This window comes from Nyctibius grandis, chromosome 4, assembly GCF_013368605.1.
Source record: "Nyctibius grandis isolate bNycGra1 chromosome 4, bNycGra1.pri, whole genome shotgun sequence".
Lineage (NCBI taxonomy): Eukaryota > Metazoa > Chordata > Aves > Nyctibiiformes > Nyctibiidae > Nyctibius > Nyctibius grandis.
In genome coordinates, this window is record NC_090661.1 from 19,725,828 (window position 1) to 19,745,192 (window position 19,365).

A 19,365-nucleotide genomic window follows, 5' to 3' on the forward strand; every position below is an offset into this window, starting at 1 on the left:
CTGCAGTGTGCTGTCCCCTGCAGCCATCATCTCCTGTATCTCTGCAAAGTACCTGCCTGGCAGTTTCTTCAAAACCCCCTAAATGATGGAAACGGTACAGACCCAGCTTCCAAGCTGGGAGGTGTAAATGCGTCAGCTTACCCAAAAACCTTTTGAAGCAGATCCAACACAGCAGCTGGAGTGCTGAGGCTTTTTTTAAAAAAAAACTAGAACAAAACCAAACAAACAAACAAAAAAACTGATATCACGTTTGTAAATGTTGATTGCCATTTCTGCCTGTTCTGGCTCAACAAGTTAATGAACCTTTCCAAACTTGTGGGTTTTTAATTCTAATACTCAAAGCACTACACGAAGGCTACAAGAGAGAATATTCTATCTCAACACATTATATCTTTCTCAACATTTATCACCTTTTTTTTTCTCAAACTAAATTGGAAACACCCTCAAACAGGATCAACATTTAAACTGAAACATGTTATGAAACGTAGAAGGACGTTTTCACAGGGAAAAGAGGAATGCAACAGTTAAAAATCATTACTCTCCACATCTTAGAAGGTATTTGTTTCAACATCTAGGTTGTAAGTCCTCCCTGTAGCAAAGTCACCTTTATGTATGCCATTATTTTACTTTAGGAGATAAAAACAACCTTGTCACACAAAGGCCACTCCTCTGCATCATTCAAATACGCGTATCTGACTTTTGGGCTTCACTGAAGCCTCAAGCCTCAGAGAATCTGGTGTTCATTTTGTTCAAAGTTAATGCCATGTGTCTGACAGTTGGTAAATTGAGTCTCTCTTGTTTCCTGGGCAGGATTCAGGATTTCTCACTTGTTATCTTTCAGTGCCCTGAAAAAGATTGCTTTCAAAATTGAACTTGTCAAGCCAACTGGTTCACTTCTTAACAATCTCTAGAATGTGCGCCTTCTGAGTCAATGCGTTTTCATTCATTCATTTAGGGCACCTTGAGAATCAATGCAATGAAAGAAAACACTGATAGCCCACACTCACAGATGATGGTAATTCATAATGCAATAGAATTGTGTAAGCATTTAGTATGTATATATATCTGCATTTAAACACATATATATGGCTATATGCCTATAAACACCTATGGCGGTTGTTACCACTTGCAGCCCAAGTGTTAGCAAATCTGAAATGAAATCAGAAAAACTAGGCGAAGCGTAATAAAGACCAGTCAGTGAGATAACTGGACAGCATTTCTGCTGCCAAGCTAATGATTTGCATTGCAGCTTCTTCACCATCCAGAATACCGAGCAGAACAGGATATGAGGCAAACGCAAGAGCTAGGACCTGCCAGTACTTCATTATGCCTGATGGAATCTGTCATTACAGTCTAAAGCCTGACAGTGGAAGATGTAAGTTAAAAAGCAAAATTAAAAGCAACCACCCTTCACCCTAAAACTTGCCCCACTACCCTACCATTATTGTTTCAGAAATGTAAACTCTTAGAAAAGTATGACTTTTCCTTAAGTCTAGTAACATAGTCACGAAGATGATCAGAGGGCAAGGGGGTTGGAACTAGATGATCTTTAAGGTCTCTTCCAACCCAAACCACTCTATGATTCTAGTAAGAAGTCTTATACTTTCAAGATAATGATTTTTGGGGGAAAATAGTAAATAAAAACCTGCCCTTCAATTCTTCCTAAAACTGACACAGCACTTGATCTGATTTGGTATTCAGTCAAGCCTACAAGCACGTTCATAAAGTTAAGTGCCTGTTTTTATGCTCTGTTATGGAAGTACAGGTTTAAACAACAGTTCAAGGTTAAGAAATTGCTTGTATAGCTTCACTGAAACCCAGATCTGAAGCCACAGGGATTTCAAAATTGTCAAGAGACTGAGCAACAGTAAGTCAAGTGAGCAGTTAGCTTATAGAGGGTACATGAGAGACTGACAAAACCTGTAGGAAGCTTTATTTACTCCTTCAGTGAGCCTAACTATGCCCAAATGCCTTATCACACGAACTGTAGGTGGACAGGGATGAACAGGAGATGCACCTTGGGAGGGATATAAATCCCACTCCAAGCAAGAGGCAGGAATTAATACTATACACAGAGAGAGCAACTCTGCAGCTGTGTCCAAGGGAAAGAACTTATCAGCCAGAATGTGCTATCTGGAACTGTATTTCCCTTCATACTCAGGGCTTTCCCAAGAGGAAGCTAATACTGGACCAGCATTTGCAAGGAAACATAATGCAACAATTCATTAACCATTAGCATAGTTTTCTTGTTAGTAGATTAGATAAAACAGCAGATTACTTGCTCTTCGTAGTCCCACCTTGAGAGGCATTTCATATAGGGGAGGGTCTCAGCTTGCTCAGCCATGTTCAAACTCAGGCTTCACCAGGCCTCCTGGAGACATTTACTGCAAAGCATCTTCGTACTTGCTGCAGTCTTCACAGCACTAGGAGATGCTGGAGATCTTCCCACTTGGAAAGCAATTCTTCTAAATTGGAAAGAAGGCACAACACCTTCGCATCATGCTGTCATATTGGAGTTTGAACTCTTTTTGACACTAGATTGTGACAAAAAGGAAAAATAAATGCAAATTGACAGCTTCTGCAAAGCTTGGGAACTTTCCTTGAACTCAATTAATCTGGCTTAGAAACTATCCCATAACACCATCTGACATGCAGCAAAGAACAGAGGTTCTCAAAAGGAAAGTGGTTGCTGCCAAAGTTGGCCTTTGATCCTCTTCCTTAGAGGCACAAAAGAGTATGGGAAAAAAAAAGAAATAATACACCCAGAAACCATAAGGGGTATGAGGGACCATTGTACTAAAGGTTTCTAAGAAATGAACATCATGTTTTCACAGTCTGCCTTTCTATAGGAATAAAGATGTATATATACACACATGCATAAATACAATTATATTATGAAGAGAGTATGCCACCTTACACAAATTTTTGCACAATGCTTGCTTGACTACAAATAAGGCTGTAAAGTGCCTTGACTTTTTTCCAGATGTGATATCGAATTGGTTTAAAACTTGGTTTTGCAACAATTATCTCTATCACAGACTTCCCATAGAACAAGGAGACAGAGAGAATATTTGGACTTCTCCCTGTTCAGAGTGGCTGATCTTGATGAGTACATTCAAAGGTTTTTCTGTGTCCTTATACTAATAAATGTATTTCTGCTAATGTGCATCTAACAGTGTGCCCCAAAAAGATTTTGAAGGAGGTGGTTCAGCTTGCAGTAGCAGCTCCATGGGCTGCTCTCCATGGATTATGCATTACCTTTGCTGATTTCATTGTCCACATGCACTAGGTGAGATGAGACAATCTGCACCCTCCTGTACATGCTGCATCCTCTGTAACCCAGACAGCTCTCCCATGGCTGGAAAGACTTCCCAGCAGTGAAAGTCTTCCCTTCCATGATCTTTTCTGTGTCATGGAATGAAGGCATGGTATGAAGATAGCCAACATTAAACACTCCTTGCTAAATAAACTGGCCATCCTTTTCTCTCTTTCCAAATAACAGCTATTCCCCTCCTTCAGTTTTGCTGGCAGGCCACCTCATTTTGACCCTGGCAATAAATACTTCTAAAATTATAGAGATTACACATTGTGGTCAGGAGACAAACATTATTATTTATGTGTTTGGCAAGAGAGGGAGCAGTGAATCAGTGACCAACCAACACATGTTAATGTCTGTGAGGACATTTCCATTTAAGTCCAAGGACTTTCCAGATGTACATCAAGGGACACGGCTAACATCTGTCATGAGAATCTCCATTTTTCTATTCCTCCACATTTGTAATAGAACTATACAATGGCAAAATTGCTCGTACTTAGCAAGACCTTGTTACTCAAAGTGCTTTGGAGAACACTCTTTATACATATGGAAAGCTTCATCACATGCTTGCAGTCTATTTTCTGTATTTACATTTGAATATACTACCGGGGGAAAAAAAAAAAAAGAAGTCAGCAACAGTTAAGCAGAATTTCATTTGCTGTCATTTATCATACCAGGCTGCTTTTCAAACAGCAATATGAAATCAAGCTTGTTGAAATTCATTCATATGACAAATGCCTATTTCCTGTCTCTGCTTCAATTTTATAGTGACATGCCTGCCCTTATTAGATTTAGTATCCGCTGAAGTCAAAAGAAACTTGAAGAAATTCAAATTGGCAAAGAAGATCTAAATCTTTGCCACATACATGTCCAGAAATCCTAACTAAGGGCTGACTAAACAACAAAAAACAGGACAACCTTTCATCTCAGATAAAGTATCTTTCACTTGCACACTATCAAAATTTTTAAAAATGCTGTTACCTCAAGCTCCCTTCAGTTCTTCAGGAAGTTTCTATGAAACTATAAAGGAATAGATAAAATTTGGCAAAATTAACCAAAAAAAAACCCCTATATCTCAGAGACACCAGAAGTATTATTCAGTTGATATGAAGGAATTGTATAGATTTAACCTCAAACTAAATTTGAAACAGCTCTATAACAACAGAAAGACACGTTGAAACTGAGCCCATAAACAGACCTTGCATCTGCCAAAACCATTACAAAGAGCATCTCTGCACTTTCAGAAAAGTTAGGCTTAAATTATGAAAGGTTAGGCTTAAAAGTTAGGCTTAAATTATTAAATTAATAGAAATGCAATATGCACTTACACTACGGAAAGGACTTCCAGAATACTAACTTCCTTTTATGATTCCACTGGCAGGAGATAACTACCTTGGGAATTCATGATATGGAGTATACGACTTGCTCTTGGCCTACCTTTCGTGCTCTCATACCGGTAACTCTTAAGACCATTTTCAGATGAGAAGAGCTTTCACAATTATGATATTCAGCATGAAGAGCAGGGAGCGGTGGGTAAATTAAAGTTTAGCTACAATTTACCAGTCATATAAGGAGCTGGTATAAAATTGCATCACTCTATTAAGTCTGTAGTTCCACATAATTATTTTTACTGACAGCACATCTGATTTAAGAGGGTTAACTCTCCCCCCCAGTGCAACTGTGCTCTCCTCACAGCAGAGTCCACTGCCATGTTACTTAGCTGATTCAGTATTACTTGTATTGCCATGCTTTAAATTAGAGCTATGAGATCAGGCAGCTAAAATAATGCAAACATAAATAAATGAAACTTTAATGAAGCTATGGTAACTTCCACCACCAGTTTCGAATCTGACCCTTGTTGTTCATGAACTGTAACTACTTTTTGATTTCAAGAATTTATTTGTGTTTCTGTCATCTGGGTCTAAACAGTGACTGCAGGGAGACAGCAACTTGTAAACAGATCACCATGCAGCTGCTCACTTGGTGCAAAGTGTTGGAGTTATTTTCATCAGTGCTATAGTCTAATATATGTATCGTATTTCCCCCTTAGCATAAATGAAAGGTGAGGGTGAACTCACATCTGTTTGCAGGCAGTTAGTTTTAACAATCTCCTATCCAGCCACAGTCCTGGACTAGGGAGACCTTTTGAAGCAATCAGGACCAAATACAGATTAACTAATTTCTGTTGACCCCACAAAAGGCAGCTGTATCAAGCTCTTGGGGCTGATCTGAAGCCAAGACCTTCAGTGCAAGACTAAGTGCTCCATTTTCCACCTGGAGTCAAGCAGATCCTCTGAGATCTGACCACAGGCATTTGCACACAGCCAAGCCAGGTCAGCTCTTGGCCAAGTAAAAGATGCTGGTTCACCAGAGCTGCAGGCAATGAACCGAAAGCAAGAAGAACATCAAGAACATAAGAAAGCGGTGGTCCAACACACCAAAGAACACAAGCCTGTTCATGAGCTCCATGCAGAGGAAAGACTTTTTTGATGGAGAAGCAACTCTGCACACTGCCCAGGGGAAAGGGCAGGGGCCATGCGCTCAGGCAAGCTGAAGGTCATCCCTAGCTCTTGTTTATTCAGTAGATATTTGCCCTTGGTATCTTTTCCCATTCCTATTGGAATAGCTGAGCTATCTCACCAAATTTCTGCAAAGCTTCATCCAGACAATGATAAAACTGTAAGGTCCTTAGATGAATGATACCACAGAGGTGAACATCATTTTTTTTTCAGTTAAATATTGCTACTCTGCCCATAGCCTTGGCTGCAGCACGGCTGAGGGCTGCCCCCTGTGGGAGCTGCTTTTGAGCTTTTTTGGGGCTGAGACTCTACCATTTGGTCCCCAGTTGAGCTACAGCATCAATCCTAGAGCGACAGCAGAGCTCACACATTCGGCAGTTAGTGCCTTTAGGCAGGCACAAATAATTCACAAGCCAGTGGGTGGCTGTGACAGGCAGCAACCTCTGAGTGATGAAGGCCAAGTTCTCTGCTGAAGGGAACTGGGACGGGGAAGCCAGCAGAGCTCCAGCTCTGAAGAGCAGGGAGCCCAGCCTATCCAAAGTCACCGAGCAATTCCTGTGTATTAACAACTACTCATTTCAACTTCATCAGGACCTTGCAGCCTCTCCCTGCATTTCCTTCTTTGTTTCCACTCCCTTTACTTCTGTTGTTCTCTCCAGTACTCTTCCCTTGTCTTTTTCCAGTCTTTTCCATTAGACACATCTCATCCCCTCACATCTTGCTTCATGTGACACACTGACGTCCTCCTCTCATTTTCTGAGCCAAATATCCTTGTCTGACTTAGGAGATGTTTCTACATTTAAACTCTACTGTTATGAAAGAGATGGAGGCAAAAGGTAGGAGTTTTGTGGAGTCAGCACACAGATACGTAGTGCAGCGTTTCAATCTGTGGTGCACGTTTTTAGAAAGAGAGGTGAGCAGATTGTTTGCTTCTGTTAGTTTAAATAAAATGAGAAGGCACAATTCTGAACCTGACTCATTACTGGGAAACTCTGAGCTACTTTAAGCAAGCAGTGAGGTACAGAAGCAATGCCAGCTGTAATCACTGTAGGTCCTGGTATGCTTAGAAATTAATCAAAGTAGCTACTGCAGAATAAATACTTTCAAGTGGCTTCAAGAGTTCAATTTCTACATAGACCCTCTTACTCCAGAGCAAATGTCCTCACAGGGGATTATATCTATGTAATTAACCTAGAATAGTTTATCCTGGGAAAAGTCCAAGAGTAGGCAGATCTTAGGATTTGGCTAATCACACAGAGAAAACTTTTCAATCAAATGCACTTTCCCTAGAGCTTTGCTCATTTTGTTTCAACTTCAAGTCTTTACTGCCTACTGAGGTCACTTCCACTACGAGCTGTGACCTTACAGAAGAAACTAGAAAAGGAAAAATATCCGCTGCATTGAGTAGAAATAGGGATAGGAATAGGCAGGGCTACAAAGAGAGTACAGCATTTCTGCCCGCCCAGTACCCAGCCATAACAGTTTGTGGGTTGAAACCAGAGGAAGATCTCTCATTACACCAGGCAAGGAGCTAATGAACATAGCTGTGACTCGGCGCTGCTAAACATCAGGCAAGCAGAAGATAGGGTATGTATCTCTGAAGGGGCATGCTCCATTATAATATTAAAAATAATCTCTTTTTTTTTCCCGAGCTGGCCAGCCAACAATACTACAAGCTGGATTGAAGGAGACAGGCTTGGAGCTTGTTTCAAATCTCTTGGAGTAGATGAGGGTCTTTGAATTGAAAGGACTGTGGATTAGGACTTTAGTGTGGCTCCTATCCCTCACAGTGAGTCTACACCCAGCAGTCAAGAAGAAAAAATAGAGGTTCCGCTTCTTTACTACCTTTCTCCCTCCTCCCTGTGCCTGGTGAAGTCCTGGCCAAACTGGAAAAAGCTTACCTGTCATTTTAACAGAAGGAAACCATTATATCTTGTGCTTATAAAACCCTATTACTTTGAACACCATTGAGAAGTTCAAGCTGCCAATAACTGCCATGTGCTTTTAAAGAGGGGTGCAGGGTGGGCTTCATAGTGAAGAGAGGAAGAATTAGTTACACTGCTAAACACCATGCATGACTTGTTTCCACCACACAGTGTGCTTAATGCAAACTTCTCTGCTCACAGCATAGAGCAATTTTTCCTCCCTTATCTTTTCCTGAACTCCAGGAAAGACTCCCCACCATCATAACCTCCTCAGGTTACACTGGCAGAGCTTCAGCTACAAACACCTGATGGTCCAAAGTGGTCTCTCTCAGCCCCTTTGCTTAAAAAAAAAAAAAGTTTTCACGACCTGTCCATTAACTGTACGGTTAAGCAGAAAAAAAAAAAAAAAAAACAACAAAACAACCGTGATAACACTAATCAGGTTGCGCAATTCACCCAGCTTCCTAACAGCTCACCAAGTATGGAAGCAGCAGAACATGCGTAAAAAGCAAAGACTAGAGATTTTTTTTTTTTTTCTGAAACAGATGTTCTGTGTACTGCAGCCCCACTTAACTGCCTTAACATAGGCCATGCCTGAAAAACCCACCACCTCAGAAATGATAGTATTTTCCAGATGTATTATACCCATTAACATCACCTTCATAACCATATTTCTTGGGGATCTCCAAGGGGGTTAAAGACCAGCTTGTATCTACACTAGTGAAGTAGGGCAAAGCCAGCTGAGACCAAAGTTCTCCTTTTAGTACTCTCCACGTTGTATCTTTGCAACCAAATATTTTCAAAAGAGCCCTTTACTCAAATTTTCAGAGGAGCTCTGGTCTACCATTTAGGCAGCTGAAGAGGGGAAGAGCAGTTTATAAATGTGCTTGGAGCTCTGCTGCTCCTGAGGTGACACCAAAGGTCAGACTTTTTCAGTACCCAAGGGACATGCAGCATCTTAAGCACGTGGAAGATGGGGCCACCCATTTAACGAATTAGGAACTGAGCTGGTAATTTCTGCCTCATTCCTCTACAGCCACAAAACGCACCCTAAATCAGAAAGCAAATATTCAGTACCGTCTCTGACCATATGAAGTTGTTCCTGTTTTCAGCCTCTTTATCCGCTCTGAGCCAATCTTGTCACCATTGCTTTCAGAAGCCTGATTTTATCTTCGCATCACTGCTGCTACAAGACAGCTTGACTGCAACGAACATGTTCGTAATGAAATCAGTTGACCCAGAAAAGAAGTGCTAACACCAGTCTGGATTAAAAAACAGATACAAGTAAATGCTCTCTCTGACTGTAGGCAGTCCATGCTAAAATGCTGGAGCAATACAGGGACTGATCTGTAAAAGGGGACTGGAACCAAGGTCCCCCTGTTCTGCACTTATGACAGGTTTCCTAAGCTTTCCTAAACTTTCCACAGTTTTAAGCATGTCAGTGACCTACTTAAGAAAATGTAATTAAAATAAGCAAGAGTGTAGTTATCTTTGCTTCAAGAAGGTCTAAAGTTTCCTGTATCTTTTTCTCAAAAAGCAGAGGCTTTCTTGGATGTTGTATATTATTAAGATAAAGCAATTTATTTTTGCAGAGCTCAGTTTTAGACTCCTTTTGGAACTGTGGATATTCATTTACTCACACAAGACATGCTTAATAATATATATGCCTGCTCTACTGGCTTGTTTCATTTACCTTACAGTTTTCTCTAATATGAAGAAAGCTCCTTCATAAAGGGATGGGTTTTTTCAGTGCCAAGCCCAAGACCTACAGGACTCCAAAACCACTATAACAGCACACCTCTTCATCCAGGCTTCTATTAATCAGATGATTTTCATCTTCTTTGACTCAAAATGGCAACATAAAGTAAAACAGTGTGCTCACACACAGAAAACTGCAAATCCACTCTCGGGTTTTTTTTGCTTCTGATCTGACTTTGAGTTTTCTCCTAGCCACTCAAAGAAACCTTCCTGCTTATAGTGCCTCCCAAAGGCCATAATCAAATCAAATATATCACTTGTATTCCCAAATGGAGAGTATGTGTGCATGCATAAGGGTGGAATCAGGAAATCACGAAGCACTGCAGAGAGGAATGGACACCAGAATACCATTACAAAAACACCCGAAAGTCATTAAATTTAATAGATTTCAGCTGATGTCAAACACATCTGGACTAGCTGAAGAAGAAACAAGTTCAGTTTAAAAGATGACCAGAAAAAAATGGCTCTTCCTCCTCCAGGTAAAAGCACTCCTTGTTAACGTATTATCGTTACCATTATAGTTCGCATTACTGACAGTACACAACCAGCAGCAACACCAGTGGGTATTTTAAATTACATCTGTCCTACTGTTTACAGCTAAGTCTGCGCTGGGAGCAGAAACTCAACTTCACTCCAGTGTGCTCCTCCCGTGCAGTGCCCATTCACGCTGACTGCACACGCTGGGATGTTGGCAGTGCCAGAGGAAGACAAAGCTTAATCTGAATTTCACATCTGAGAGGTATGGTGTGCAGGGCTTAAAACTGCTTTGCAGGATTGAGGTATAAACAGCTTTCCACAGAGAGTCTGGGATATTGTTTGTAATCAAATCTAAATCTCCTGAGCACCATTTTGTCCCAACCATGAGCCCAAGATTTCTCCTTCACTGCAGAGTTGACACTCCAGTCTGTGAGTCCACATTCCATAGTAAAAAAAAGTAATGAAAGGAGCTCCCGTATTTCCTGTTTAACGTTTCAGCCTTCTCAGGGGTAATAAAACAAAATCTCCCTACAACAACAGATAAGTCAGACAAATAAAATGTCAAACTACTTTAGAAATAAGCTAGTCAAGATAATACAATAAACCCCTAGAGTAGCCATTAATTGCATTCCTTTTTGCATTTGGCAAAAGTGTTTTCAGAGGACGTATGATAGCTAATACAAAAGGATGTGCTATTTTTGTATCTCTTCTTTAAAATGAATTTAGTGCTGGCAAAAAGATACCTGATTAATATCTGGGGAACCTAAAACCTTCCCCACACCCTCAGGAGGAATGATACCACTGACAGTTCTATTAACAAACCAAAGCAGAGGCTGCATGGTCAGAGGGAGCCCTATGCTGAGACTCCAGGGCAGGGACCCTCATCCCAGTTCTCCTGCCAGCCAAGTGACAATGGGGACAAACTTGTTTCTCTGTTACACACACGCAATGCGAGGTTAATCACGCTTCATGGAACACTGAGATCTATCAGCGCAAAGCTCGTTGGAAGGGCTCTGTATTTTTATTACTACAAAATTCCCTAGCAGCACCTGTAACATAAAGGGAATAAAAACTCCATATCAACCATATAAGCAGCTAATTTGAGAGTAAAACAGCAGTATGGGACACAGCCATATTTATTCCCTTGCATTGCTTCCTGCAAAACACAGATGACAGTAAGAGCCCATACTCATAGTTACTCAACATCACAAAACAAGAACATATCGGTTAGACTTAACTTTTCCTGTTATGCTTTCCAAATGACTTGCCATTGTCACCATAATACAGCATGAAAAATACTGCACTACTCAGCCTCTGTTTTTGATTAACCAGATGCTCTAGGAATTTCTGTATATCCCTAATCATAATTAAAAGTTGTTATTCCTATTTTCAATGTGGCTTGCTGGAAATTAAATCTATTTGGAAAGAAACAACTTTTTTTCTGCCATAGAAATAATTTACTTGTTTTTAAAAATAAAGTAGACCTGCTAGGTTAAAAAGGTAATTCTGATCCCTCCTTTTACCTAGATGTTATTAATGAAGTTTCCTCATCTCCCAGTGACTCTCAGAAGAGTTGGAGAAATTCAGCATCTTTCAGAAGGTGAGCGGGACCTTCGGAGAAGATTGCAACATGATAACGAAAGCTTTTGCAGCAAGCCCTGTTTCTGCCCTGAGAGCACAGGGATGTGCAAAGCAAAGCTCCAGCTTATGAGCTGTCTGAGGAAGGAATTTTTGAGGACTGTCCGGCACGATGTGGTTCCTGCCTTGACTGAGGCACACACAGCTGAGCAGAGAGAAACTGCTGTTTGCAAATCTTTTCCCTGGGCTCACGTTCCTGGTCCTCTGCTTTCACAGTTTCGTCTAAAGTCAGGGTTTGACCTTCATGACTTTCGTTGCCATTTATAGTCAGAGAAGAGCTTCTCAAAGTGAGATTTTTCACTTCTTATTGATTACAGCTGTCAAAGGAGGCTGTAGGTTTTCTCCATCCTGTCAGCCTCAAGGTGTTTAGCATGGCAAACCAGTCTCCCTGTCAGTAGTGAGGCAAGAAGAAGGAAGAGCTAAAGAAAAACAATAACTGGTGGGGAAAGCAAAGCCTTACACCCCTCCACAATGACTCCACTCCTACCATCAGGCACATGGGCAAAAAGTCTTTTCATAGCACAAAGACTTTTTTAAATCCCTCAGCATCTACAAACTGACAGCTTCTGGTCTAGACTCCTTGTCTGTGTATAAGCACTGCACAGACACAGGCAGACATTTCCCTCCCTTTCTGCCAGTGAAAGGAAGGCGATGGTGTGCCATTTTTCCACTGCTCATCTGTACAGCAGAAGTGGTCGTTTTCGTTAAATCTCACCTCCATGTGACGTTGCACTTGAGATGACAATTCATACTGCCTGATTTCAATGGTGAAATACTACTTGGGAAACTCACGCTTCTTTCATATAATTTAAAGTACAAACACTTGCTATATTCATAATCAAATACATTCACTATCAACCCAAACAGATGCCCCCACCACTCGTTCCCTGTGTTTCACCAGAAATCCTTACACCACAGAAAAAAAAAAAAAAAAAAGGTTTGTCCTTAGTCTGTAAAGACAATCATAAAGACTCAATAACAAAATTTTCTGCAGGGAAAGAGATTTGGTTTGGGTTTTTTCCTGCACACTTTATACCGCAGTTCTGTGCACAATGCTGTAAGGATAAGACAGTAAACATGTCCCTAAGAGCTGTACCCTCTAAATTATACTGTGATGCTGACTGAATATTTACAGTAATAAAGCAAAGAAAGAAATCTCCTACCCTTCTCCAATCCTTGCCTACTGGAAGCTCTGCTTGAGTTAAATATAGAATCACTTAAAAACACCAAAATTGTCACTGGCAATGCAGAAAATGGGGTCAGTCCAGCTGCTGGGAAACTGTGTTTGCTGCATCTCTTTAGCCTAAAAACTATAATTCAGTCTGAGAATTGAAAGCAAAGTTGCTCAAGTTTTGATACAGTAATTCAGAACACAAAACAAACCCCTAGTCTAGCTACAGACTCTATCAGTGGTAAGTTACGGCCACTATACCAAATTAACCTGCTCCATTTAACTGTAAAACCTACACGGACAGAATAGCCCTTCTGTGGGGCCTGTAATAACAACAGATATTTCAGTCTTCACAGACAACTCAAAGGGTGAAAAAGTAGCAAAAAGTTATTTTCTAGCATAAATAGCTGAGCTTTGATTGATCCAATTCAGTTGACCCAGGGTAATGTTAACTATATAGCACAGATCTTAATTCCAGTTGTAACTAACATGGAAGTCATAGATACATATAAAAGCAAAGAAAATACCTTTTCCCACAAAGAACCAGATAGCCAGGAGCTAGAGGAGAAGGGTCAATGAAAATCAAGCAACATACAAATTCCTGATTGACATCAGCTTTTGAGAGTATGAGAATACCCGAGTCAAAAGTTAATACCAATTAACATCAGACACCTGACCTCAATTCTGCTTCACACCACAAGACCTTGGTCAAATCGTCAGTTTGTATGTGCTGCAGAAGTTCACAGGCCTATACAGATTTAAATAATCACCCGCAACTCTCAGTTAAAAGGCACACCATGCAACAGCGATCGCTTTTCTGAGTGTCTCCAGTACCTTGTCAACAGTGAGTGCTTCCCATTTGCTATCACACAGATTTTTGTTTCAACTGCAAACCAGAAATTATTTTTCTTTCCAGATTTCTGACAAAATCTGACTTTCAACTGGAGACTGGGGCTGGTCACTATGTCCACTGTAACTGTTTAAAAGGAGACCAAAAAAGGAAGTATTTAAGATAAATAAAAGAAAGGGGGAGGACTAGCCCTCCATTCAAATGCTTCATTGCTTCACATCCACCCACTTGGAAGTTATTACAGTGTTTTACTCGTAGCTTTATTCTTCCAGAAGATTCAGAAATATTTTTCCCTACAGGGCTTTAGAGGGGACTGAACGCAAACTCCAGTGTATCATCATCTTCCTTTCTCCCCACTTCAGGGGCTGCGCTCTGTGAGATTATCCTAACTATATCTTGGTGTCTTAGTCATTTGTTTCTGGGTGATCAACTATATACTTACAGGAACTGTGCCAGATGCTGCACCTCTTTTTTAATCTGTTTATCTGTCCTTTCCTTACCATAGCATGTTCTTCAACACCTCCACCACTTCTACAACATAATTGAAAGCAGTAGGCTGTTTTTTTTCCCCTACTCAAAATACATAGACTATGCACAAAAGATGCAATTTCAAGATGGAAAGAATGAAGATGGACAGATTTCACGCATGACTTTGGTAGACAGGATTTTTTTTTTAATTATTATTTTTTCTTAAACACTGAAGTCTCATAATATATCAGCCTTCATCATAAATGAAAAAGTGGATCTGGCTTGGAAAGAACAGAGTTGCTCTCTGTATTCAAGACCCACATCGTTTGGAGTTAGATTAGTTTGCCAGTAATACTAAGAAAAAAAAGAGGATCCTTGGATAACAGTTTATTGCCCGCTTCAGTCCCCTTACCCAAAGGGCTCAGCACAATGTCTTTCCAGGCCATCCCACTCTGAGGGAAACAAGGAAACACAATCCACATCAGCCGTAAGCAACATCTGTGTTACCAGCCAGATCCATTATATTAATTATAATAGTTTCTGCAGATTGTCTTTTCTACTCTTTAAAGAGCCATTCATTGAGGCCTTGAGTTCAAATGCAATTACCCATTCAAAACTTTATTTTAGATCAATAAATTGATCACAGCCATTCACGTACCTGATGCAGGAATGGGAGCTCAGAGCACCTGACGTGATCCCAGTTGATATGGTGGCCTCTCCGCAACCAGCAAACCAGGGACCTGCAAAACAAGAGCCTGTGTGTCAGAAGCCACATCTTTTGCAAAATACAAGGGAAACAACTCTAACCGTGTCTTTTGCGAAGGACAAAAGAGACTCCCTCATTAACTATACTAAAATCACTGGATTGAAACCTAATAGAGAAAAATTTGGCAAGGTATAAGAGTTTTCATTAGCATGACTGTAAAGGGATGGTGCATGAAACCCATAGCTTGGCTCATGAAGTCATCAGAATGACAACATCCACTGACAGCAGTGGGAGCAGAGTATGGGGGAAGACATCACATTCTCAAGCTGGTGGGATCAAGCCCTTCACTCTCAATGGGATTTAAGCTCCTTTCTCCCATGGGCACTTCTGAACATCCCACATAGCATGTTTCCACTTAGGCCCATGTAAAAGCACTTAATTAGAATCAGGTAGCATTATCAGCTTCTCTGCATAATCTGAATCACATTAAACACTGGATCAGATATAAGCACTTCAAGGACTTGAGACTCAAAAAAGATGCATACCATTCAGAATATGTAATGGATAAATCCATTATTTTTGGGGGAAAAAAAGATCATTGAAGAACAGAAAATAAAAGAAACTAATATTGCCAAGTTAACCTAAAGAAAAAATTAAAAATCAGCTTCCTAAAATCAAACTGTTTTCATAAAAGACTGAGCATTACAGAATCACAGAATCACAGAATGTTAGGGATTGGAAGGGACCTCGAAAGATCATCTAGTCCAATCCCCCTGCCGGAGCAGGATTACCTAGACCATATCACACAGGAACGCGTCCAGGCGGGTTTTGAATGTCTCCAGAGAAGGAGACTCCACAACCTCTCTGGGCAGCCTGGTCCAGTGTTCGGTCACCCTCACCATAAAGAAGTTTTTCCTCATATTTATGTGGAACCTCCTGTGTTCCAGCTTGCACCCATTGCCCCTTGGCAATAAAGAGATTAGAATCTCTTTATTACCTAATATTCTGGCTTTTTAGAAAGCTATGCTTTTGATCTTTTTCTCTATAATGACAAACACTGATTTTTTTATTTATGTTTTTTAATGAAAGCTGAGATCTTCCCAAAATCTCATGCATACTTGGACACTTTTTAATAAGCTAAAAATAAAAAAAATAATTAAAAAAAATCAATAGAACAGCAAAAGGTGTCATGAGTGGGACCATACTGTACAAAAGAATGAGACGACTGCATATAGCACTGGTGGAGACAGGACAGCAGGAAAATTAAACCTTCATCCCAGGTTAGGACATTGCCCATGTGATGCTCTGTATTAAAACTTAGCTTCACAGAATCACAGATCAGTTGATGTTGGAAGGGACCTCTGGAGGTCATCTGATCCAACCACCCTGTTCAAGCAGGGCCACCTAGAGCCAGTTGCCCAGGATCACGTCCATACAACTTTTGAAGATCTCCAAGGATGGAGACTCCACAACCTCTCTGGGCAACCTGTGCCAGGGCTCAGTCACCCTCACAGCAAAATGTGTTTCCCTGATGTTCAGAGGGAACCTCCTGTGTTTCAGTTTGTGCCCATTGCCTCTTGTCCTGTCATCGGGCACCACAAAAAAGAGCCTGGCTCCAATCTTCTTTGCACCTTCCCTTCAACTATTTATAACATTGATAAGATCCCCCCTGAGCCTTCTCTTCTCAAAGCTGAATAGTCCCAGCTCTCTCAGCCTTTCCTCATATTAGAGATGCTCCAGTCCCTTATTCATCTTTGTGGCCCTTCAGTTCTGTCACTGTAAGACTCACATAAAAATGCATACTGCTTCTAAACTACACAAGAAGTCTTCTCAAAGCCCACAGGGTGCTTGGCAGGTGCAGATGTCAGATTCTGTTCCAGTGCAAACCGCCTGGGAATCAACACTCTGCCAGCTTGCTACCAGCAGGTTCCAGTAAAAAGGTAGCTTGGTGACATTTCCCTTCCTCCAGGAGCCCACAGAACTTGTGAACAAGCAGTTTATCAAGTGCTATGGCTCTGCTCAGCTTTGTCCACGCTCTTCACCCCCCATCACCCCAATTATGGACTGGCTGAAAGGCTTTGAAGGGAAAGCTTTTAAGTGGAGAATGTTATAAGCAGAATAACAAAGAGGTTTTATGCCAATGCAATGACTGCTGTAGTTACTGTTTAAGGCAAGATTAGTGCACTTGGAGTGATAGAAACTATCAGGAATGGACAATTAAGAGTTCAGAGTAATCCTCAAAGACAAGATGCTTAAAGACCTAATAGCCTGACTGAAACCAGTGAGATCAGAGAATGATTTAACTCTTTCAAAAGGCCTATAAGGCCTTTGACACTTTTTTTTCCCAGTAGGCTTTCCTTGCCTTCAGTTCAAAGTCATCCAAAAGGGTGAACTTCAAACACCTGTTTCAAGTGAAGGGGATGTGTTCTATTCAACCAGACTCTACAAGAACAAACACAGGTGTTCTGCACTCCCATCTTCTACGTTGTGAGTAAAAAAAAAAAAAAAATCTGTATGTTCTAATTACTGAATAAATGGGGACAGATCAATTAGATTAGACAGAGAAATAGAGCCATTCCTTCCCATTTAAGCACACAGTTCAGGAGAAGTACTGAGAAGGAAAAAAAAAATCTATTGCATAAATTAAACAATTCAAGTACAGCGTTAGAAGATCTTTCAAGTAAGAAGTAATCCTATAAGAGGAGGAGATTATGAACCACTGATTGCACTGATGTGTCTTTACCCACTTCTGAACACTTCTGCTGCTTGAAGCAGCATTACTGCATCAGGCATGGAGCTTAAAGTGCCATGCAAGATACAAAATCTACTTTCCCCCACAATGTCTTCAGTCCAAAGTGTATCCATAGTACAGGAACAGATTATTCACAACTGACAAAATGCATCCAAACTCTCTTTCCCAGAAGCTCTCAAGAGAGGATTTTACATAAGTGAGGCATGAACAGGAGGACATCTTGGAAGATCTCTACATATCAAAAAGGACCTCACTGGGACAGATATGTCTTTGTTTTCATTTCCAGCTTATCAGAACAAACAGAATTTCATGCTTGTTTCAGTTTCAAATTGCAAAAGCAGCAACACCAACAAAAATGGGAGTAAAATTAAACTTGGAGGAATTGTTTCTACAATGTACCTATCCAAAGTTTCTGCCCTTTTTCCAGTCCAAGAAAGTGCTTGTGTCTCATGTATCGTTTGATCTAGCTTGACTTATATTCTTAGAGACAGAATTTTCTTGATTTATGTTCTTAGAGACCACCACAACTTTAACTCCTCTGCTGTAAATCCTTTTGCATTTTAGCACAGAGATCTACATATGAAAATACAACTGACCAGGCACACAGCCCAGAAATAAATTCTGGACTTTTGCCTGAAGCAGAGGAGCAGCTCTACTGCCCACCTAATGAAACATATGTAGAGGCAACATTACTAAAATGGCTTCTTCCCTTTTCACGGATTTTAATCTTTTTGTTTCAGTAACTTATTTTTTCATGTCTGCCAGAAAACCAGACTAATAAGAAATGTCATTTTGTTGAAAATTTTTAAAACAATACTGGCCCCATCAAAATATTAACCACAAGGTTCTTCTTTAAACTTTTTCCATTTAACTTTCAAAGGGTAAAAAATCCAAGATCTCTTTGTTGTCATCATCTACATTTTGTTAAATCTGGATGATCTGTTAGCCAATTACTACAGTTGTTGATTGTTCACTGAGGTTAACTCACATTATTGCAGATAACAAGCTCAAAGCCTATGCAACTTCAGGCTTACTTGACCATCAATCGCACTGTGACTTTTCAAACTCCTGCTACCGAAGTTTCCTTCAACAAAAATTATGCCTCTGAGCTTACGATTATGTATTCAGCCTAAGTACTCCCGGTTAACGCAAAAAAGACGTAAGATGTAAGGTCAAAAAAATGTTTCTGACCCCTTCCTTTGCTTGGTGTTTGTTTCAGGTTCTGCCTGTCCTGGAAGGAAGGAAGTGCTGCAAATGTTTTGATAAATTAATTGAAAGTTTTTATTTAATAGTACTGCACTCAATACTTTCTTTAATACTATAAAATAACATCCCAGGAACATGCTTAGCTGATTTTTTGTATGAGAGTCTCAATAGCATTCTTAAAAATGAATACCCAGTGCTGACACTGAAACACATCCAATCATCTTAGAATCATAAATAATTTCTTTAAAAGCCTGGTACAAAGGCAGAATCCGTTGCTCTTCAGCAGCCACTCCAACTGATGAAGCAACCTCAGTTTCCAGGGGGAAGAAGTATCACAAGTATCACAAATGCAAACAAGAAATCTGAAGGGCAGTGGCAGTATGGCCAAGGTTAAACAGATCAGATTAAATGAATGATATTTCCACCATGCCCTAAAGGCAACTAACAGGGCAATCTGTCTCCTGGGAGGGAAGACATCTCTAGCTCAAGGCCTCCCTGCCCTGGTACCCAAGGTTCAGCCTTGGCCAAAATCCGGGTTAAGAGCAGGTCTGAGTCAGCTGACAGCGACAGTCAGGCAAC

The 19,365-nt window shown here is 40.5% G+C and overlaps 1 protein-coding gene across 4 annotated transcripts in view; it reads right to left on the reverse strand.

Annotated features, from left to right (window-relative positions):
* Nucleotides 1-19,365, reverse strand: part of TSPAN4 (tetraspanin 4) — a 479,366-nt gene that overhangs the window by 300,199 nt on the left and 159,802 nt on the right. For 2 of the 4 annotated variants that reach the window (XM_068398876.1, XM_068398877.1), the window contains exon 3: nt 14,781-14,862. Coding sequence is in view for 1 of the 4 variants with exons in the window: in XM_068398879.1 (XP_068254980.1) it covers nt 2,298-2,309 (12 nt within the window). In the remaining 3 variants the exon portion in view is untranslated. Of the gene's footprint in view, nt 1-2,297; nt 2,401-14,780; nt 14,863-19,365 lie in introns of those variants that run through there. The other 2 variants (XM_068398879.1, XM_068398878.1) reach the window with 1 other exon arrangement.